At 34.9% G+C, this 24,050-nt stretch overlaps 1 protein-coding gene across 6 annotated transcripts in view; it reads left to right on the top strand.

The window, feature by feature from the left end:
* The window catches only part of LOC118202431 (citron Rho-interacting kinase-like), a 284,352-nt gene that overhangs the window by 238,325 nt on the left and 21,977 nt on the right, over window positions 1–24,050 (top strand). For 5 of the 6 annotated variants that reach the window (XM_085818648.1, XM_085818656.1, XM_085818636.1 and 2 more), the window contains 4 exons: window positions 2,637–2,717; window positions 2,818–2,965; window positions 6,297–6,526; window positions 13,231–13,339. In XM_085818648.1, the coding sequence (XP_085674774.1) occupies window positions 2,637–2,717; window positions 2,818–2,965; window positions 6,297–6,526; window positions 13,231–13,339 (568 nt within the window). The remainder of the gene's footprint in view (window positions 1–2,636; window positions 2,718–2,817; window positions 2,966–6,296; window positions 6,527–13,230; window positions 13,340–24,050) is intronic. The other variant, XM_085818639.1, reaches the window with a different exon arrangement.

The following is a 24,050-nucleotide window of genomic DNA, read 5'->3' as shown; positions in this document are numbered from 1 at the left end:
CCGAAATTTGTGAACATATACAAACCTAAACAGTGAGTATCCTTGGATGAAGTCATTATGCCTTGGAGAAGACTGTTATTTTTCAGAGTTTATAATGCGGAGAAACTCATAAAATATGGCATACTCGTGAGAATGTTATGTGAGAGCGATACAGGATACATCTGTAATTTTGAAATTTATTCTGTTCAGGGGATCACGGCTGACAGAGACAGTACAGACAGTTTTATCTCCATATACAGATGTCTGGCACCATCTGTATATGGATAATTATTATAATAGTGTTGATAACACTCAATCCCGTTTTCGAAAGAAAGTAGGGTATGGGGAACCATCAGAAAAAATAAAGTTTTACCTGAGTGTCTAAAAAAGACAAATCTCAGAAAAGGACAGACAATCTTTCGCCGTAAAGGGGATATTTTACTTCAAATCTGGCTATCAAAGAAAGAAGTGGGCCTTATTTTTGTCTATATATTCGGCGGAAATGAAAGAGAGTCATATTGACAGAACAAAATGCCAAAAAATAACTAAACCAAATGCATTGATTGATTATAAAAACTTTATGAAAGGTGTTGACCAATCAGATCAGTATTTGTCTTACTATTCAATACTACGAAAGACGATGAAATGGACAAAACAAGTAACAATGTACATGATAAATTGTGCATTGTTCAATACCTTTGTTGTCTATTAATTCAACACAAAGCAACAATGTAAACTATAAGAAATTTTTATATGAAATAGCTTTGCATTGGGTTACTGATTCAGTACGAACCGAAGATAACAATCAAGAGCCAGCACCATTCACTTTCAGGAAAAGGATGCCTAAACAAGATCCACCAGGAAGATTGTACAATGGATATGAAAAAACATGTTCTAGAAAAAATTGTTGGAACCAGAAAGAAAAGAAAATGTCGAGTGTGTGCATCTCAAAAGTGCGAAGTGAAACTTGTTTTATGTGTAAATTTTGCAGTGTACCTTTTCATAGAGGTAAATGTTTTGAGAGCTATCACACTATAAAACATTATTAGTGTTCATTATTTACTTAAGTTATTTGTTTATTGAAAAATTTCAATAATAAATAATATTGACGAAAATTATAAATTTTTTCTTTTTTTGTACTTTCAACTGTATATTCTATATTCATTTAGGCCCACCAGCGGCCGAGCGGTAAAGTTGCTGAACACTGGTAGTTCTGTCCGAGGTTCGAATCCCGCGAACGGTTGCATGGGTGTTTTCGTGGTTTTCCCCATGTGTAACGTGTATACGAGCCAGTTTCCCTTAGAAAGTCCTCCACGAATGCATCCATTCCCTTAGGCAGATAGCCCTCAAGGCTTTGCCGTAATTAAATAACCATCTATATTCATTTATACAAAAAGTGCTTATCTTTCATAATAACGATGAAGTTGAGAAAGTTGAGAAAATCAGTTTCATAAAAAATTAAAAGTAGTTTTCAATTTATAGGGATTTTACCTAACAACAAAATTTGCGAGGATTTTTCAAAAAATCGCCCGCTCCCGCCATAATGCACCAACGTGAAGCGCCCAACAAACAAATAGAAACAGTGATAAATGTGTTAAGAACAAATAGAAATGCAGTGATGTTAAATCAAACGGTATCTAATCTAATATCCACAGTCAACCAATGTTCTACATATCAGTTTTATAACAGATAATACTGTATATTATGTAGAAATTGTCAAATCATTACCATCATGCACAAGTGATCACACATTTATCCTTGCTGTTGATGCCATTAAAAAGATAGAAAACAAATTTAAACATAAACTTTATACCTTTCTAACTGACAAAATATGACAAAAATGAGAAAAAACAGTTTTCAGCCTAGTTGTTCAGCACAATAGCGCTTAAATACATCAAGTGTTACTCAGCATATTACTCAAGTTCTAAAAATATTTTTCAAATCACTAACTTGTCCAAACTAATTTAACGAGTGTAGGTACTAGTTGAAGAAAGGCTGACACCTGTACATCCAAGTAGGCATATTAGTTACTGCTGGGCTTTGCTAACTGCTAAGCTTCCACTCTAGATGGAATTCCAAGGGAGTGTCCATGGATTTTGGGAGAGTCTCTCACACTTCTTCCCCTACCACCAACCCGTTGAGATGATTTTTGTCTCGCCATGTATTTTGAGTTTGCTCTTGCCGCTTACTAACTTCCATGCCATCAGGATTCGAATCTGCCCCTTTCAGTATGGCAATCACCATCACTATCCTGTCTGGGCAGCAGTTTAATAAATACAGGTAGAAGTGAACAGAACACCAGAAATTTACCATTGGTTGTATAGTATAGTCCCACTGCACTGGGTTTATGGCCTTGTTCTCTCATTGCCCAGCCTACAGAAGATACCGGCCATCAGCCCCTCTATCTCTTCTCAAATCTCTTTGGCAAGCTCACTAACAATGGCTGTCTGTGTCCGCAGGTAACTGGTTCAACACTCATATGGGACATTGGGTCACCAGAGCTATTTGGCCACCTCTATTGATCTGTAAAACTCTAAAACCCATACTACCTCATCCAAAGCAGTGTGGACTTTTAGTCCTCTGCATAGACGTTTTGCTGTGCTATACAGACCTATTTTTTATTAAAGTAATAAAATTTATTCTTTGTTACTTTTTAGAAACTTGTTGGGAAACCCATTTGGACCTTGAAAGGAGATAAGTTGATTGAACCTAACTGTACAGTCATTTTTGATGAAAATGTAAGTCTTGTCTAATCTTCTAATCTTTTTTTAAGTAATTAATTTTTATACATCTGAATCTTTTTCTTTAATTGATATTTCTATTATATCTTTAATTTAGATAATTTTGATGGGTGCAGCAGAAGGTTTGTTTGTCCTAAAAGTCATTAACAAGTTTACGTGTTCTTTGAGATATAGAATGGAAGGAATTGATTGCATCTATCAAATGGCCTGCAATGAAGAAACTGGAGCTGTATTATTAATTCATGGTAAATGCAGTTTTATAATTCTCACAAATGCATTTTATATGTAGCATTCTAACATTCTTTTTAATTTATTTGTGTTTTATGCAGTACATAATGCAAGCTGCTGTCTTGTCCAGTTTTTCTTTGCATCTCCCTGTTGCATCCCCCCATATTCATGATTTTTAATCTTTAGCCTTTACTAAGGAAAATGTTTCTCCACAATAAATGAAATTTATTAACTTGTGCAAATTCCATTGGCCCATTCCTAGTGGTATTAAGCATAGTTTTTCTTATTCAATTTTATTTGATCTGAATTTTTAATTTCTTGCAAATATTTGTGGAACATTTTATGAAGATTAAAAAAAAAGTTTGTTCAGTTAATATTTGCATTTAATTTTGTTTGTCAAAACTGTACAGAAAAGTGTGTGTGGGGAAACATTTTTATCTCCAGTGCGCAAGACTGTGTATCGGAAATTCTAAAGCTTTGCTCATTCAAAAATTATTTTGCAATATTGCTATTGAATTAATTTTATGGTTCAAGTGCAAAGAACATGATATTTAATAAATAAAGGTACCACACAAAATGTTCAAGAAATGCCCCTTTGGCATAATGTAAACACTGCATGGTTATCAACACATAACAACTTGAGTAATGTCTCATGCTGCAGTGTCTGAACAGTTTCTTTTATAATAGTAACTAAGTAACAAAAAGCATTGTAACCTTTTATGTTGACATTACAGTTAGCGATGATTACAGATTTAAATTAAATACACTAAGAAATGTTGATAAAAAACTTAACAAAAATCTTTTCATATGCTAAAAATAGATTTTATTAATGATACCCATAGGATAAAATATTGCATTTAGTGCTATTTGAATTAAAAATAACTGATTTGTAATGCACATAAACATAGAGCCGGCACCAGAGCTCTTATGGCTGCACTGGGTGGCAGAATTTACAAAACACTAAGCAACAAAATTAAGTGATGACAAAATTTTAAGAATTTATGAAAAGAAAGCACTGGGAACCAAAATTTAGAAATTAGGGAGGTGCTTGGTAGCAGAATTTAGAAACTGCATCAGGTGGTAAGATAGCTAGCACCGGCCCTTGATAAGCCTTAAGTATATGTGGGAATTTATTTACTCAGGACTCATATAAACTTTAAGTATGTGCAAGAAATAGTAAGTATGATAAATAACTTAAATAATACAAGCTTAGTTGTCTCGGTGCACAATAGAAGCAAGGCAAAATTTAGCTGAACAACTTGTCTTTCATCACTAATCTCATGAGGCATAGCCAATAATGTATAGTAGATGCTCTTAAGCTAGGCATGAGTAATCAGTAAAGTTAAACTTTACTGAAGCTAAACTTTACCTTGGAATCAGTAAATTTAAACTTTACTGATTCCAAGGAATTTCAGTTAATATAGCAGATTGCACTGTTCCTTAATTTTCTGATTTGATCCAGCTTATTATTTTTTGCAGGGTGTTATTATTACAACAATTTTATTGAAAATTAAAGTTTGAACTTTCGATTATGTCGAAAAGAATTTCTAATTTTGGAGCTGCTACAGGATCTACGAAGCGAAAGCACATTTCGATGTTCATTAAACAAAATTGTAATTGCTGCAAAAATTGGATAAAGGTGTAGCTTTCTCAAAATTATGCAAGGAGTATGGCATTAAGTCAACTGTATATAACATAAGAAAACAGAAAAAGGGGAATTTTTGTGGATTCTGACACTCCATTTGCAATGAATAACAAAACAACTATTCGTTATGCTAAAAGTGATGATTGAATGAATCAGACAGCATCGCAGCGAGGGGTGCCATTGATAGATCCAATGCTAATGGTTCAAGCCAAAATATTTCATGAAGAAATGAACTTGAAAACTGAATGCACATATTCAACAAGTTAGTTCACCAAATTTAAAAATTGCCATGGTATAAGGTAATTAAAAATTTCAGGTAGAAAAGCTTCAGCTGATACTGAAGCTGCTGAACTATTTACAAATGAATTCATTGAACTCATTAATAGTGTACCATGAAATATCTTGGCAACCTTTACAGAAAAGGCTTCAACTGGTGTCAAAGATTCCAAAGCGAGACTAGCATTTTAGCATACCCAAATGCTGCAGGAATGCACAAGTGTAGACTTTGCATAATCAGAAAAATTACACCACTTCAGGCATTTAAAGGAGTAAGGATTTTCCCCTTTATATATCATAGAAAATAAAAGAGCATGGATAATACAAGTGTTAATGAACGATTGGTTTGAAAAATCATTTCATACCGAGGCTTGGCAACATTTGAATTTGGTTGGTTTACCGGATGATGAAAAAATTGTCCTGATTGTACACAACTTTTTGGCTCATACTTCACTTGAAGTTTTAGTAAAATATAATGCATCCATAATAGTCTTTCCTCCAAATTGTACGTTCATCACTATCTGTGTATATCGGAATAGTGCACATGCTGGAATGCAAATATAAGGTAATGCTAAAATTTAGGTAATTTTATTATAAAATCCATGCTAAATTTCTTGAATAATGGCACGACTATTTAAGAATTTAAAAAATATTTTAGCATAAAATCTTCTATGTGGAGCATCACAAGATCGTGCGAGGATGTGTCTGCAGATACTTTTAAAAATGGTTGCATATTTTATGGCCAGTTATTATATTTTATGGTGAGGATGATGAAGATGATAGCCACAAATTTAAAGATTTTCAGATATCGCAAACCAGAGGTGAAATTTTCCAATTAATGGATTTTGTAAAGAAATGCAAAGAAGCAGTAATAAATAAAGATGATATAACAGAAGTTTCTCATTATGATGACAGTGCCTTAATCATCAATCAATTAACAGATGGTAAATCTGTAGTGTGGTTCTAGATCCAGAAAATATCACTACTGATAGCAAAGAAAGTGATAGAGAGTGAAAAATTTCCACTGAAAAGTTGGTCGGAATTCTTGGCACAGCAATTACAGAAGTTGAACAATTGAACTTTGCAACCAAATAAGAAATTGTTTATCTACAGAAGTAAAAAGAAAATACAAATAAATATTAAGCTTTTTTTTGTGTGTGTGTGCATAAATTTTAATACCCTTTAGATCATAAATGGCAATTTCATATTTTTAATTTTATAATTTCTACATGCCATCTTACTAGATTTAAACTGATGATCTAATTTCTGGATGAGTTCAAATCTCGGACTTTGTACTTTTATATATATATATATATATAAATTAAAATTAATACATTTTTTTTTCTTACTGAGTGTTTATAGTTACATGACATCTTTTTATTTATTTTTTATACCCACATTAATGACAACGATTGCATTTCTTTAAGGAGAAGATCGAAAGTTAAGTCTTGCAAATTTAAGTGCCTTTCAGAGTGCTCTACACAGTTCTTCAAATCAAATGCCAACTCTGAGATCTTTGGCTGACATCAAAGACTGCCACTTGTTCGCTCTGGAAGAGAATATTTGTACAGAATCACCATATATTTGCATTGCAACTTCAGAAAGTGTAAGGCTTTTTCAATGGGAACCAATTTCAAAGAACTTTTATCCCAAAAAGGTAAAGTGAAAGGTTTCTACCTAACTCGGAGCTCCTAACGTAGTTGGTATTGATCCCCTACGAGTCGATTAAATTTTAAAAGAAGACAAATTCTAATAATCAAAATCTCATTGATTACCAAAAAAAAATCAATTATAAAATGTATAGTTACTTATTTATTGATATAAAGCTATATCATGTAGTAAGGAAGAAATAATATAATTTCATATTCACTAAAGTGTAATATATTTTAAAAATTGGTGGTTTTTTTTAATATAAAAATTTGTTATGCAATATAAAAAAGAAATTGCGAAATGCAAGGAAAATTACAAGTCAAAACTAAAGAAATTTTTACTGTTACCAAAACTGAGAAAAAACACTTACAATGAACTATCATTACAGCTCTCTTCTTATACCTAATAGAAGCAGGCTTTAGTCAAATCAATAATTTACTACAAAAAACAAGAAATAGGTTGAATATCATTGAAAAGTTAAGCAATTTTGTGCTTAATATAATTTAAAATAAAAAAATAAAAAACCATCAGAACATCAGATGCAGTCATCACATTAATTAAAGTCAAAATTTTGTATATTTAAAAGCTGGTTTTTGAAACTTGTTTAAATTTATAAAATTAAAAGTAATAAAACATGATCAAAATCGTAAAAAACAACCTTATATTTAGCGTTGGTATAATGAAACACTCAATCGATTTCGAGGGCAGCTAAAGGTCCCTCCTCATCAGGAGAAAGAAATACATAGAAAAAAGAAAATAGGAATCACAGAAACACGTGGTGCTTATCAGCACTGCACGTGGTTATAACTAGATTTTTAATCAGAGTTGCACTGGCCGCCTACTTTTACTGAGCCAGGCTGTCTGATCAAGCATAAAGAAATATTAGGGACGTTAAAATAGGGAGCGAGGGGCAAATGCACATTACGCTCAAAATCTGAACTTCAAATAATGGAAAGCAACCATTTCCATTATTTGAAGTTCAGATTTTGAGCGTAATGTGCATTTGCCCCTCGCTCAAATAATGGAAAGCAACCATTTCCATTATTTGAAGTTCAGATTTTGAGCGTAATGTGCATTTGCCCCTCGCTCCCTATTTTAACTTCGCTAATATTTCTTTATTCTTGATCAGACAGCCTGGCTCAGTAAAAGTAGGCGGCCAGTGCAACTCTGATTAAAAATCTAGTTATAACCACGTGCAGTGCTGATAAGCACCACGTGTTTCTGTGATTCCTATTTTCTTCTTTCTATGTATTTCTTTCTCCTGATGAGGAGGGACCTTTAGCTGCCCTCGAAATCGATTGAGTGTTTCATTATACCTACGCTAAATATAAGGTTGTTTTTTACGATTTTGATTGTCACATTAGCGTGTTTCTCTTCTAGTCTAATAAAACATAAATCTAATAAGCAGTTTTTTTTTTTTTTTTTTTTTTTTTTTTCCAAAAATTGTGTATTTAGCTATTTTGAAAGGGGTCTATGCAAGAAAAGGTTTGGGAAACCTTGATCTAATTTACTGAATGTTTCCAGGAAAGGAAATTACCTGTATTAGAGGGGGGGGAAATACCTGTTTAGTTTTGCTTTAAATTTCTTCCGTTGTACAATTTTGCTACCTGTTTAGCTTGTTTTAAATTGTAAGCAGATCAATTTTTGGAATTGGGCAAAATTTGAGTTTGGATTCAACTTTCATAGTGATTTTATGGAAAGGCTTAGGGAATCTGATTCATATCCAACCTTTTTTAGACGTAAAAAATATTCTGCAGTATTTTCTCTGAAGTATGTCATTTTTAAATAGGAAAATAAAAATATGAATTTTGGAAAAAAAAAAAAAAATAACAGCAATTGCTTTTGAAACAAAATAGAATCTGAAAGTTAAAAAAAGTTTTGGCAAGTTATTAAAGTACTTTTAAGAAACAAATTGGAATTAAAAAGAGGGAGAGGAATAATTTTAGCCAAACTAAATTTTAAAAGTTGATTAAGAGGCTGACAGATGTTTGATACAAGAGTTATGTTCTATGGGAATTTAAAATCTCTTTGCTTTTCTGCTTGTTTAAAACTACAGTGAAGAGAAATGTTATAAATTCCCCATTATCTACTGACTGTTTTATGCAAAAACAAAAGGGGTAAATACCCTGTAAAAGAAGCCTTCAAATCATCATATGGTATTTAAAGCAGCTGTATTTTTTTCACTTCTGATTTAGCGTTAGGCAAGGGAAACATAAATACAATTTTATGAAAGTATTTGAATTGAATCCAAGAACTGATTCAAGTATTTTGTTTTAATGTATTAATGGTACTCAATGTTATCTTCCCATGTTAATGGCTTGATGCATAATGCATTCGGACCACTAGGGGCAATTGCATGCTGGCCACATGCTCGATCTGACAGCCCTGAACAATTTTTAACAAGGTTTAAAAACATTTGTGATGAAAGCAAACAAGATTTACTATAATTCTGCTGACTAAATATTTACCAGAATATAAAGGTTAATGATAATGCAAAGAAATAAATTCAAATTCATATTTATTTTCTGTTGAAAAAGGTTTATATGTGCCAGAAATTTCTGCTGGTTATACATTGCAATTCAAATGCATTCATATCTAATATTATATTATAGACTGATATTCATTCAGTTAATTCTCATAAGTTGAATTAACTACTAAATAAGTTATTTTTAACATTAACCAGAAATTTCAGAATACTGAAATGCTACCCATTGTTGGCTGGCAAAATTAATTTACTGACTGTGCCAATGTGAGAAAGTCCCCAACATTACCTTAATCACAGAGCATGATATATAAGCATATTATGACAAAGACAAAACTCCAAACTATTCATTCTGCCTTTTTTCCTTCAATAGCTGGTGCACACATAACCTCAGTCCATGTCTTTGTCTCTAAAACTATAAACATAGTGTTCACAACAAATACATGGTTTAAAGATATTTTGTGGGCCGCATAAAATTGCTTCAGTGACCATGAGTTTGAGACCACTGTCATAGACATGTTTATTATGTGTCCTGGTTTCCTAGGAATTCAGTGCTGCACCTGCCTCACATAGTCTTTTGTTTAAAATTCAGAGAAAAGTGAGGGTCAATGTAAAAGAAAAATAACTTGAGGTACGCGCGAGTAACGCGTGCCTACAAAAAAAAGTATAGATAACCTTACCTAGAAAAATAGCAATCTTAATTGAGATAGGCATTTAACATTAAGAATAAGATTTAATAAGGAGAAGTAATATAGATACATAATAATGGCTTAAGGAAGCGTACAGTCCCAGATCGAAGTTACATATCACGTGAAAGGCACAAGACACATTGTTTCACAGACGCACACACACAGACTGAAGTTGTTACCCAGGACTGCCGTGGAAAATTCTTCTCTTCTCGTCAGCCCGTAGGGACAAGCAGGTTTACTGTTTCGCCAATTGGTGCTTTTCTCCAGAGTTTTTGAGTCTATATCGCCTGTTTGGCACTGCCGCTACAAACTTAAAGGTGTTTCTTGTTGTTCTAATACCTAATCAGGATACAATTATACAATTAGTAATTTTTCAGTTGAAAACAGCAGAAATTCTGGGAAAATGTTTCAAAAATTACAATTCTCAGTCCAAGATGTCCAACAAAGTTTATTGTATCTGATTTATATACATTTAGGAGTTCACTATGGCAATGTAAAATAACATTAAATTTATATGGAATTGGATGGCATCAAAAAATTGTGTTCATCATAAGTTGCGTTTGACTGTATTACCTATAGGTTACTGTATAACTTCTTACTTTGAGGTTATAAAGTAACCTGCTGTTACACTGCAACAGGTTCTGCCATGGATATCTAGTTTCATATGGTCCTTGCCAAATATTTAAATTTGAAGTACAACGTTTGAGAATTCAGACAAAATCACTATTTTATAAGATCTCATGGGAGCAGTTTGCTCACCGAAATGAATCGGTTCATTTTTTTATAACTTATTGCGTACTAATGACAACTTTGATGAAAAAAGTCAGGAACAAAGTAGGAATCTAGAGAGGTTAGCAAGATGGAACAAAGACCGAAATGAATTGAGCAAGTTGTGGTATTGGAAGAATCGACTCCATCGAACCCCTGGAATTGATTTCTTTCAACTGTAGTTCTGAGATTGCCTAAAACGTCCTTTCTACACAGAAATAATAATAAAATTCTAGAATAATTTTTTTTCAAAAAGTTGGGAAATGATGAAAAAGTAACTTTTAACATAGGAAGATAACATTCTTTTGTCCTCTAAAATGGAAATCAAACTTTCCTGGGATACTTCCAACAAGAGCATTCTTCATTTTTCACCTGTCTGACATTAGCTCACCCAGTAAAATGAACCAGTTTGCGAACAAAGAGCAGATCTCTATTCTTGGCAAGCTTATAATAAAAGCTGTTAGTGTACCGTAAAAGAGCTGTAATTTCATTTTCTAGAATCAGTCAATTCACTCATAAAAGCAATTTCTTCAAATCAGTTCAGTGTAAGGAGTTTTTCTTCATCCTTACTATAAGCCTTCTTGGTGTGATTGGAAAGGGCATCTAGCTAGCAATAGGAAGGTCCAGTGTTAAGATTCCAGGCAAGGGCATTGCTGATTCTTCATATATCATGCTCCAGAACAAACCTAATGACTGTACAAATGGCAGCTGAATTAAAATATAGTGGGCTATAATTTGTCACCACCTGAATTTGACAATTAAGGCCCTTTCTCTCCAATTACCATTTAAGTGGTGGAGAATGTAAGAAATTTTCTCCTTCCTTACTACATGCCTGTATGGTGTCATTGGAAGCACATTCTGTTGTCATTTGGGAGATCTGAAGTTGGAATCCTGTTGAAGGCATTTTTTTCATGTTTGCTGTTAAAAGGCCTTTTTCATGTTTTTACAATAGGAAAAAATAAAAATAACCCGGAATTTGACTTCAGAAAAATCTGGGCAGTTTTTTTGCAATGTAAAAAGTGGTTTGACAACTCTTCTCCCCCCCCAAAGGCAGAATATCTTTTTTGATGGTTAGAAGGAAATTCTTTAAACGTTACTGAAGTTACAAAGACAAAATATTTCTGTCAATAGGAACAACTGTCAAAGATATGATTATTAAAAGCTAGGGATTGTAAAGAATGAATCTTAAAAGCAGCAACTGAATTATTTAAGTGCTTTTTTGCCAATCAGATGTTTTTCTGGTATAACCTGTACCTGTTTCAACCTGTACCATTTACCAAAGTAAATGGGTATAGTCTTATTACACTTCCATTTTTATTAATTTAGAATGCAATACATAAAAGTTTACAGTCGATGCCTTTTCACTTACAAACTTTTGGAGTCATTTCCAGAATTTTGGTAATATAAATTTTGTTACAAATACAAATTCCCCCCATCTGGCTCAGCACACCCTAAAATCTGGCACCTCTTTCACTTTTTTTTTCATCTGTAAAATGGCACTATAAGGATCTTGGTGATGAGTATTCAGAAAGGCTTGGCAATTGCTTTGTGTTTTTTTGCTGTTTAAAATATTGCATTTGTATATTATTTACTTGCTTAATATTCTTCAAAAGAGGAAGTTCCTTTAATGACCTATTTAAAACACAAATGAAACCTGTCAGAAATCCATGCTAAATAAAGATGACAATTCTAAACTGTAAATCACTTGGCTTGTGGGTTGATGAGAAACACAGTGACTGCAAAACCTGGTGTGATTTACAGGAGCTATTGAATACATTTTCTTGATTTGTGTAGAATATTTTCAAGATTTGATACAAATATTAATTAGAGAATAAAACAAGATTATGCAACTTACACAACCATTCAAAAGCAGCAAGAGACAGAGTAAGTGACAAATTATTCAAAGTGCGTTAAATCTGTTAGGTAGAAGAAAAATGTATATAGCAATAAAGAAATAAATGCATTAACCAAAGTTGCTTGTTATGAGGCATTTTTCTTTTTTAATCATTATAAAAAGCCCTTTTATGTTGAAAACAATTGCAGTGCAGAATATTAAGAAAAGGGAGGGGTCATCCTTTTGAAATGCTTTTGAGATTTTTTTTTTTTTTTTTTTTTTTTTTTTCAAAATCAGCTTCAATTTGAAGTTGAATTTACATTACTTTTCAGTATTAATACATCATTTAAATGGTATTGATGGCAACAGAGAACTTGCATTCTAAAAAAAGAAGCTATTTGCAATTTTACTAAAACACTGTAGAATTTCTTTTTAAACTACTAAACTGTCTTATTCTATTCATATCCCACAACATTTCATTGTAGAAAGCATTAATTTCAATTAATTTATTCTTAATTTCAAGAAAATGCAATTAATATATTAATGTTAGATTAGCAGTTCTATAATCAATAATGGCAAAATATTACGAATATATCTGAATGGCAGGGCTTAGTTTCTTCAGTACTTGAAATATCTGATTAATACTTTTCAAGTGTAAAAATTGCTGTTTTGTTTTTACTATTGAAGTTCATATTAGTGTGCTACTCACTTCTCTTTTGCACCAGAAATCATTTTTATGCAATGATGTGTTTCATAATGTATGTAAAAAGATTAACTGTAATATGGTTTTAAAATTGAATTTTTCACAGATTAGTTATTTGTAGCATTTGCATATTACTTAACATTTGTATGTAATTATCCTTCCCTTATTTTATTTTGCAAATTTTATTTACAATCGATAGTAATTGCTGAATTTGTATTTTTTGCCCTTTTTTAAGGTTATTGAAACAAATGAACCTTGCAGCTGTATTATTTTTTCACAAAATAGTGTTATATTTGGTACTGATGGCTTTTACGAATTGAACCTGGAGTTGTATAGTGTAAAAAGTAAGTTTTTATTAACATGTAACAGTGGAGTTTCATTAAAAATCCTGAAAGGTATTTTAAGTTATTCAAGTAGCTCTGAAATTTAATATATTATAATATTAATCAGTAAAAATCTAGTGAAATTATGAATGAAAATTAAATTTCATTTGAATTATGTTATAAAACATTATCTCTTAATTGCACCTAGACATGTGTCACAAGAAAATTCCTCATGGGAATTTTATCTTAGATATTTGTGTAATAATCATTAATGATAACTAATCATGCTTTTATTTTTATTTAACTTTTTATGATCAAAATTAAAAAATTTAGCATCTTTATTTTTTTTAACTAGACCGAAAAGAAATCTAGCCCTAACAGAAAAGAAATCTAAACCTTAACTAGACTGTCCGAAATCTCAGCTTTTACATATAGCTGAGATTTCTGACATTCAAATGTATTTATTTATTATTATTTTAATAATGTAAAAATAATGTAATAATGTTTCACTTTAGCAAAAATGTTAAATGATACACATGGCAAAAAGCTATAGCACCAAAAGTGCTTTTTCATTCTAATAGTAGATAAAGATAAATTGGTATTCATCTTCACCTCAACTGATGGATGCAGCTAGTTAGATGGCCGGTTCATGGGCTGCAATACTGGCACTAAAAAAATATGAATTTTGGGTTACAACCATTCTGAACATAGTAATATCTTCTTTTCAATAGCAATACTAGCATATATTTTAGTTGGTATAGCAAATTTCAAGACTGCACTGATAAGTGACAGTAGTGTCTATGTTGCATTCTTTGATTTCTCACATATAATGGCTGCAATATTGACACATCTTAGTTTGTCTGTCACTTGTATACATTGGCATGCTTGAAGAGTAAAAGCAGAGCAGATGAATTGCTTGTTGGTCACTTGTAAAATGAAGTAGATTGGATTGCTTAATTGAAAAGGCTGTGAAAGTCATTGAAATCAGGCCTCATCACTGTTCCATCTCAGTATGCCTCTTTAATAAGAACTGGAGGGGGAAAAAAAAAGAAAAAAAAGAAGGCAACCTTTTCAAACTTTTAAAAATGAGACATGGCAACTTTACTGATCTAAAGGATCTCATAGTAGTAGAAAAACTATCATTAAATTGCTTCTGTTATAGTTTTTTTAAGAAACCTATTTTTAAAATGTCAACATAAAGCCTCAAGGTACAGGAAAAGTGTGCAGTCTTTCCAGGAAACAAAACAAAACAAAACAAAAAAAAAATCTTATAGCAAACCTTTTGCGATATCTAAGAAATTTGATGATCTGAAATTTAACTGCCAGCAATACAACAGCAAGCTGTTATTCAGCATTTTATTGCAATCTAAAATTTGAATTAAAAAAATTAATTCTATTTAGAAACATATGTGAATCTAAGCTTGAAAAATTATTCATTCTCTTTTGTATTTTGATTAGTAACGTAGCAGAGAAACATTAAAAATGCTATTCTATAATTTTTAGTTTATATCACAGTGTGGTAACATTATTAATTGTTATATTTGAAGATTTGGTGTTCTTTTCAGAATTTTGAGAGTCACGCGCAGTGGTGGGTATAGAAACCAAGGTTCTCTGCTACAGAAGTATAAAATACACCATGTTGGAAAATTAAACATAAAATTTAATCAGTGTCTTCAATCCTTAAGATTCAACAACATAGATGAATGTATCGTGTCGGACTTTAACACATTAATGAATTTATATGATGGATAACGTAGAAACTGTACTAGAATTATTTTGGTACAATATGACTTGACCCTGCTTAACAGTCCTTTTCATATAGGCATGTATTTTGCGATGTATACAGATAATCCGGAATGCTTGAGTAGATTCTTATTTCTAATGAATTGTTCCTTAGTAGGACTCCTTGCATCACGTTTCTGCACCACACTTGAGAGAATGACGTCGGCAAACATCGTCAGATAGGCGTAGCAGGGAGGTTAGACTTCAGGACCCTCAGAATCGGGAAGACAGACTATCTTTCTCTGTTCGTCTCCTCGGGGAGGAATCCTTCCGCACACCTTATATAGTTCACTTTTTCTGCTCAGCGCAATTGCCAACTGGAGAAATGCAAATTTCTATCACTAACACTTTCCCTCGATGAGCTGAAAAGAGAACAAAATAAAAAATGACATTCATTAGTTAAATTTCAAGTCCTAATAAATTCATGCATTTCCTATGTTTGTCCTTGCCGAGATTCTTCGCTAAAATATCGGCTGGCATTTCTGTTGTAGACACATACTTAATGTCAATTTCTTTATTGTTGTATAACTCTCTGGTGTAATGAAATCGAGTATCGATGTGTTTTGTTCGAGAGGGATGAACTGGATTTTTCACTAAATGTTGTGCACTTTGATTGTCATTGTATAATACAGTTGCTTCTGTTACCTTTTCCGAAAAACCTAGCTCTCTTAATAGCAAACGCAAGTGCATGGCTTCTTTTGAAGCTTCAGTTAACGCTATGTATTCTGCTTCTGTGCTTAATAGCACTACAGTTCTTTGCTTGTGCGATTCCCAAGAAATCGGGCTTCCTGCTAGTATGAAACTATAGCCGCTAAATTATTTCTGTTGAGAGTATTTTCGGCCCATTTCGCGTCTACATAACATTTGTTTTGTGATAAGTTATCTTCACATTTATTGTAGATTTAAGGTATTATAATACGCATTTTTCTTGAATCCAGTGAAAATATTTCAGGTTACTGTTAAATTGACTAAGTCTACTAACAGAATTTGCAATGTCAGGTCATGTAGATACAACCAAGTAAATTAAGGATCCAATTAATGATTGATACTTAATTTTGTCTACACGTTTCTTTGGCGACATTTGAAGAATTGCATAGTTTAATGTTGGGATCTAATGGTGTTGATATAGATCTACATTCTTGCATACTGTATTTAGCCAAGAGTTCTTTTATGTGTTGAGTTTGGCTAATTGATACATTTTCATTATGCTCAATGTTAATTCCTAAACACTGTTTTTAATTTAACTAAATCCCTCATTTGAAAGGTTTTGCTGAGAGTTTTCTTAATGTGTATCATGGAAGATTCACTTTTAGTCAGAATTATCAAGTCATCTACATAAATAGCGATTATGATACAGTCATCTGTTCCTTTTTGAACATATATGCAGTTATCTGACGTTAACTTTTCAAATTTAAGTTTTCACAAAGTTTAATCTAATTTCAGATTCCACATTCGTCCCGCTTGCTTGAGTCCGTAGATTGATATTTCAGCTTGCAAACTTTGCCTTTGAAAGTTACAAAACCTTCAGGTTGAGATGTAAAGGTCTCTTTGTCAATTTTTACGTTCAGATAAGCTGTTTGGACATCCATTTGATGTATTTTGAGGTTATATTCGGCAGCTAAAGCGAGCAATGTTCGTACATAGTTGTAGCAAACTATGGGTGAAAAGGTTTCAGTATAATCATTTCCATACTTTTGCGAGCATCCTTTGGCGGCGAGTCTGGCTTTGTACCGATCGACTGTGCTATCCGCACAGTCTGAAGTAACACAAAGTCATGTGACATCATGACTTTGTGTTACTTCAGAAGTTCCAGGTTTCCATAGATGATATGCTTTCAGTTCCTCAGAATATCCAACAAGAATGTATTCTTCACTTTTTGGGAGAAATTTGTTTTTCTTTGAAGTTGTTAGCGAAAAGCTTTGCTTCCTATGATCCTGAAATTAGATACTGTAGGCTTTCTTTTAGACCATATTTCTTTCAGCGTTTTTGATTTGTTTTTAGTCAGACATCTGTTTCGAATATAAGTGGCAGTATTCACCATTTCTAGCCGCAGTCCTTGAGGTAATTTTGCTTTGAATAGTAGACATCTGGCCATTTCAACTAGGGTATGATTGGCGCGTTCTGGAACTCCGTTCTGTTGCAATCTATATGCCACTGAAAATTGGCATTTAATGCCCTGCTTTTCTAAGAATTAATTAAATTCTTGACTTTTAAATTATTTTGCATTATCGCTGTGGAGTATTTTCAGTTGCCTTTTTTTCTCAGCCTGAAATTTGTACTTTTTAAATGCTTCAAGAACTTCGGACCTTTTGTGTAAGGTGTACACAGTAATTTTTCGCGATTTGTCGTCGACAAATGTTGTGAAGTATTTTGCACCACCTAAAGATGTGACATTCATAGGACCACATATATCAGTGTGTACAAGTTCAAGTACGTCACAGTTTACTGTGCTCATTTTCTTTGGGAACGGTAATCTTGTTTGTTTGCATTTTGTACAAATTTCACAAAATAGAGTTTGTCTATTCCATTTCAGAATATTTAGACCATGTATCAACTTGTGGGAATGCATTCTTTTTTAAGTGACCACATCTCGGGCCATAACATAAGATAACATTTAATGGCGCTTCCTTCTTATGAAAAGAAGGAAAAGAGTTTAGGCAATATTGCCCATTACTCTTCCGCCATTTGATCATTTAAATCAAGGGATTTAAATGGTAACTCCTGTAAAAGGTAAGTAATAAATAAATAGATAAGATCCCAAACTGACACCAAATCTATAGTATCAGCAAAAGATCCCATCTCTAAGTTCGAGGTGTCGGTTGGATCGTGAAAACTTACTTCCCTATTGGATGAAGAGCCGATTCAATCCCTCCCAAACCACCAAACGCAAATTCTTGACCAAACAAGAGTGCGATGGTGAGTGCCCCCCCCCCCCCCCAAAAAAATTAAATAAGGAGGGCAGAGGTGCTTTCTCAAGCCAATTGACCAGGTAGTGTATAAAGGTTTGATATCTATTTTCAAATTATATTCCAAAACACAGCTATGAGAGGGAAATCCCTGCATAGTTTCTTAAAAAAAAAGGGGGGAACTTACAGGGCATCTCAATGCTTGTTTCTTGTGGTTTCAAGTTCACCTTACCTGTAGGTGTTTAGTATACATCAGAAACCCTATTATGCCAGAGAGCCCTTTGTATAGAAGGCTTGATCAAAGGTAATATAGGAAAACCCAAGGAATTTGTTTCTAGGGACAGAAAACACCGGACATCATCCCAGAAAGTGAAAAGGTGTTTCCTCCTCTTCTCCACAAGCTGGGCAGAGAGGAGATTCGACAAGACCACATTTGTGGAGATGCTTAGCCAGATAAGCATGTCCGGTAACAATTTGAATTACCTGGCGTAAGTTAGTTCTACTGAGGTGTATGAGTTTACCTGATAAGTTAAGTGTACTGAGCACCAATTTAGAATGAGCACAGTCTGGTAGTTTAAACCATATATCATCATGTTTGTTCTTTATCCAACTTCTTACTTCTTTTTTAACAGTTTGATATGAAACTGGGTAAAATGGTTCTGGGCCAGACATGGGTAGTTACGAAGCATCTTTAACTACTTTATCAGCTAGTTCATTTCCAGCAAAATGACAATGACCCGGGACCCAGACTAAACTAATGGTAGTATGGGCCTGAGCCAGAGAATTGAGATCTTGAGTACAGTTCAAAACACAGTTTTGTAACTTGACACGATTAGCCAGGGCAAGGATGGCTGATTGGCCGTCAGAGAGAATATATATATATACTTATCATCTGTATTTTTAGCTAAGAGCTCCCTGGCGACCATATTGATCGCCAGAACCTTGGCTTGGAAAACAGTTGTTAATTTACCAAGGTATAGATGAAATCTTCTTCAGATCCCTTGGTTCTTATAATAGCTCCAGCTCCAGTGAAGTTGGATTTTGATCCATCTGATCCATCATAACATTCAATTGATCCTGTTGGAATTAGGTCAAATAGAGATTCTATCTCATTCCTTTTTGGTATATGAGTTGAGAATAGTTTATCTGGAACTATTGTTTTAGTATTTGCATCTTTGGGCATATAGATTTTAGGGATCTCATTGCCCAAGTCCAGACATATGTCAATGTGGCTTTTCAGGTGGCTTTTATGAACAAAACCTGTCCTTTGGCACCATGTGCCATTTTTATTCAATCTCATGGCTTTAATTGCTTCTCCGCTCAAGAATAATTTCAAGGGTGGAATCTGCAATAAAAATTCTAATGCAGCAGTAGGGGTACTATTTAAAGCCCCACTAATGCTTAGGCAAGCAAGTCTTTGCACCTTTTGTAAAATGTTTAAATATGTGCTTTTGTTAATACCATTGATCCAGACCACGCATCCGTAAGAAAGCATTGGCCGGACTATGGCAGTATAAATCCATAGAGTAGATTTTGGGTTAAGGCCCCATTGTTTACCAACGATTCGCCTACAAAGTACTAGAACATTTGTGGCAGTTTGTGCCTTTTCTTTTATATGGGTGATCCATGTAAGTTTACTGTTCAGGTAACATCCTAGGTATTTAACACATTCCTTACGTCTGATAATCTGGTTACCCAGATATAAATCTGCCAGTTTCCATTTCCTTCTCCACGTGAAAACTATGACCTCAGATTTTTCAGCAGAGAAAGATAGGCCATTTGTATCACCCCAGTGTGAAACTTTATTCAAGATCTGCTGAGCTTGATTGTGTACGGTTCCGATATTGAAACCCTGTAATAACACAATAAGGTCATCTGCATAAGCCTGTGACATGCCAGGTTCCTCCCGTAGAAGTACTAAGAGTGAGTTGAATAGCAGGTTCCACAGGAATGGAGAAAGAATACCACCCTGCGGACACCCTTTAGTAATATCTCTCTTTACTTCATAGTCAGAGAGATTAACACAGATATTCCTGTTTTTAATCATAAAGATGACCCATCTAGTTATCATAGGGTGAATATGACTTCCAGTAAGGGCCTTATGTATTTTCTCGAAACCGATGTTATCAAAGGCTCCTACAATATCCAGTAGAATCCCAATGGCAAAGTGTCCATCTATAATTGTTTTTTCTATTCTCCCCACGAGTTGGTGTAAGGCCGACTCAGTGGAGAAGCCAGGCCTAAAACCGTGTTGGTCTAAGCCAAAGGTATGGTTCCGATTATTATCTGACTGGAGGTGCCAGAAAATCAATCACTCCAACAGCTTAAGCTGGAAGGATGTTAACGTGATCATTCTAAATGTGTTTGGTTTCTCATATGTTTCTTTTCCTGGTTTAGGAAGAAACACACCTCGTGAAGTTCTCCAAACCTTAGGAACATATCCTAAAACCAAACTGGATTCAAATATGTCCACGAGAATGTGGCCAAAAATATCCCAGCCTTTCTGAAGCAGAATTGGATAAATGCCATCGTTCCCTGGAGATTTAAAGGGAAGAAATACATCAAGGGCCGCTTTAGCCTTTTCAAAGTTCACAATTGTCTTAGCAAAATCCAAATCTAATGGATTATGAAGTAGTTCCTATGGATTTTCCTGGGGGTCAGAGGTGACACTTTTGTCCCCCACATGAAAATTCAACATGGTCGAAAGTGTATCCAAAGAGTTTATAGTATAACTGCCATCAGGTCACATAACCGATGAGAGTTGAGACGCCTGAGATCTTTTAAGAATCTTATATACTCTGGCAGTCTCATGGTAGGACAGAATATCTGTGCAGAATGATCTCCATGAGTTGTATTTAGTTTTCCTGATTTCACTTTTAAATTTCCTTTGTAGAATTTTGAAGTTAGACCAGTTAACTTCAGATTTATTTCTGACTGCTTTCCTGTGAGCTCTCCGAACCTTTAGGCGGAGGCTTTCAAGCTCCTTGGTCCACCAAACTCTCCTACTAGGAGGGTACTTCCTTCGTTTGAGAGGGCATGATGCATGATAAGATTCAATAATAATATTTGTCAGATTGTTTGCTTGAGTATCAAGCTCCTCGACTGTACAATTATTGTCTAAAACCTGAAGGTTAATGACATTAGAGACCAGGGAGTCCTTATAAAGGTCCCAATTTGTGTTTTTAATGTTTCTGAAATATTCAGCTGGAATTTCATCTCTAATACAAAATTGTATAAGGCGATGGTCTGAAAGTGAGGGATTGTCACTTACATGCCAATTCTCAATAAGGTTATAAATATCAGAAGAAGTTAATGTGAGGTCAATGACTTCTCTTCTTCTGTTGACAAAGGTGGGGCAATTTCCCCTTTTTACCCAAGTTAGGTTGGTATTCATTATAAGTGCCATGAGTTTTTCTCCTCTAGGATTAGTATCAGAACTGCCCCATGGTAGGTGGTGAGCGTTAACATCACCACCAATAACCATAGGAATATTGTTTATTTCACAGAAACTCACAAGATCTATAAATTCTTGCGGAATGTTAAGGTCATAAGCCATGTAAACCGAGCAAAAACAAATGTTTCCTCTCAGTGAACTGTTTATATCCTTAATTAAAACAGCAGTTAAGTCCTCTATTGTAAATTGGGATAATTTCATAGCCTTTATATTTTTAGAAATGTAAATGCTAGTTCTAGGTCTTTTATCAGGTCCGTCTGTCGAAAGGAAGTGCGCGTTCATGGGCCTACCAAGGATTTTACCCTTGTACACCCAAGGTTCTTGAATTAAGGCAACGAAAGTGCCTTGCTTACCTAATTGAGCAGCTAAATTGTGTGAAGCTGCTCTGCTATGTTGCAGGTTTAACTGACTAACCTTAACCATTAAAACAGGTTAAATGAGAGAAAAGAACTTACCCTGAAGGATTTTAGGAGAGACTTAGTTAAAAGCCGCATCCTTAGCCCACTACTTCAAAGAAGTAGTGACAGGGGAAAAGTATTCAGATGTCTTCCCCAGAGCCTCCAAAGAAAGCTCTGGTTCCGACTCCTTTTCGGTCTCCTTTTCTTCCGTCAACTGCTTCTTCGGAGGATCCTTGGCCGGAGGAATTGATTTCTCCTGTTGCCTTGGTTCCTTCAGCTGTACACAGCCATGGGCACCACAAAAAAGTTTGAAATTCTGAGCCTCCAGATAATCCATAAGCTCATGTTTCACTCCCAGCACCAAGGTATTACCTCTGTCTCCAGGGATAACTGCCTTGACGGCGATCTTCTTAACATCCAGGCCCTTGTTACAGGCATCAAGGAGCTTGATGTTATCTTTTGGTGACCTGTTACCAGGAAACCAAGCGAAAAACCTCTTCATGGGGGTGTGTCTGTCCCCGGGAGCCATGGCATGATAACCGGGATGGTTTTCTTCAGGGCCAGGTTGATCATTAATTAAAGTCTTTAGGACATCCACAGTCTCCTGGTCCTCACATGCAATGTTGAGGCCATTCGGCTGCAGGACTGTCTTGTGGACCCTGCAGGTGGTGATAGAGCCATCGATAATTCGGTCATCAATTATAGAGGTGATGAAATCTGAATCCACTGATGTTATGTCTCTGGAGTCATCCTTGCAGATGATTCGCAGAGTGATTGCCTTTCTTGCAGCTTGACTATAAAGCCGTCGTTTCTTGAGGGCCATTTCCGGGGTGTCACCAGCAATGCGTTCTCTCTTACGAGACTCTTCATTGCTTGGATGGCTCTTCCTCACCGGTTTGGAGGTCACTCCAGAGGTCCCAGCTTTATCTGTTTTCTCCTTCGTTCCCTTCTCCCCAGAGATCGAGATCCCTTCCATGGCCCTCTCCATCCGTTTCCACTCTTTCTGGCGTTGCCTTTTTTCTCTTCTTTTATTTGCAACCTCCGTCATTGGTGACTGGTCATCCGCTTGCGCATCTGGCACAGTACTTCTGACAGAGGAGTCAGTATCCATCCCCACTGGGTTCAAGGCGTCCGTGTCCGAAGGCACATTCACCCTTTCACCAGCGGTTCTGGTTTCTGTAGTCCTGAAGAGAAGAGCGTCTGCACGCGAGGGCACATTCACTCCCTCAGAAGGAGCTACAGTGGTTATAGTGGGGATTTCAGAAGATGCGTTTTTATCTAATTTAATATCGCAAGCATCCATTTTGGTATCTGATTGAAAGAAGGGGGAGAAAAATTCCTTCCGATTTTCTAAGAGCCAGTTTGGAGGGGCTAGCCCCAGATTCAGCAGCCAGCAGTGACCTCGGAAGAGCCCACCGCTCTGCCATGCAGGACCCCACCCAGGCACCACCTGGAACTACAAGGCAGGCGAGATTATACACCAGCTGATAGAGCAGCTAGGACATGCTGGTTAGGCTGCCCCAGGCTCCTGTACTATCTGGCGGCCTGAGACGCAAAACTCAGCTTTTCTCCTCTATCCTCTACATGGCTGCTTCCTCCAAGACCCCTCCTCTCCAGATCAAAGGTCCTCGGAATTTCAAATCCTCCCCACAATCGTCGGTTTTCCCAGGGAAGAGTGGTTCGTTGGGTCGTCATAAGATTACTCATCATCAGACTGAACCTCATCCCACTAAACCACAGGACTTTGTGACAGTTACCCATTAAGCACCACCCAGGGGGCACGTGTGACTTAAGGATAATCACGGACGCGGGTAACATTACCCCCCACATCTCGGGCCATAATTTCAGTTTACTGTTTGAATTATTTATGTTACCCTTTGCCGCATTTGAAACCTCAATTACATCCTGTTGACTTACAACATATAAACAATTTTGCTTCATTGCATGTAAAATTACGCATTTATTTTTGTCTTTAATCCATGCATGATTATTTCTAAAGTAAACAGTTCATTTACGTTGAGTTGCTAATTTAACTAAAATTAAGTTCATTTTTAGGTTGAACTTAACTGAAGTTAAGTTCATCATTAAGTATTAGGCTTTGTGAACTAACACTTGTATAAATTTCAACTTTGCCTTTCCCTTTAACCTATAAAAACTCATTATTTGCTAACTGAACTTCACTTTTTGTCTCA

The sequence above is a fragment of the Stegodyphus dumicola genome, chromosome 1 (genome assembly GCF_044657685.1).
Source record: "Stegodyphus dumicola isolate Sdum_Otavi_A_Nest chromosome 1, ASM4465768v1".
NCBI lineage: Eukaryota > Metazoa > Arthropoda > Arachnida > Araneae > Eresidae > Stegodyphus > Stegodyphus dumicola.
This window is presented reverse-complemented; position numbering and strand designations above follow the sequence as displayed.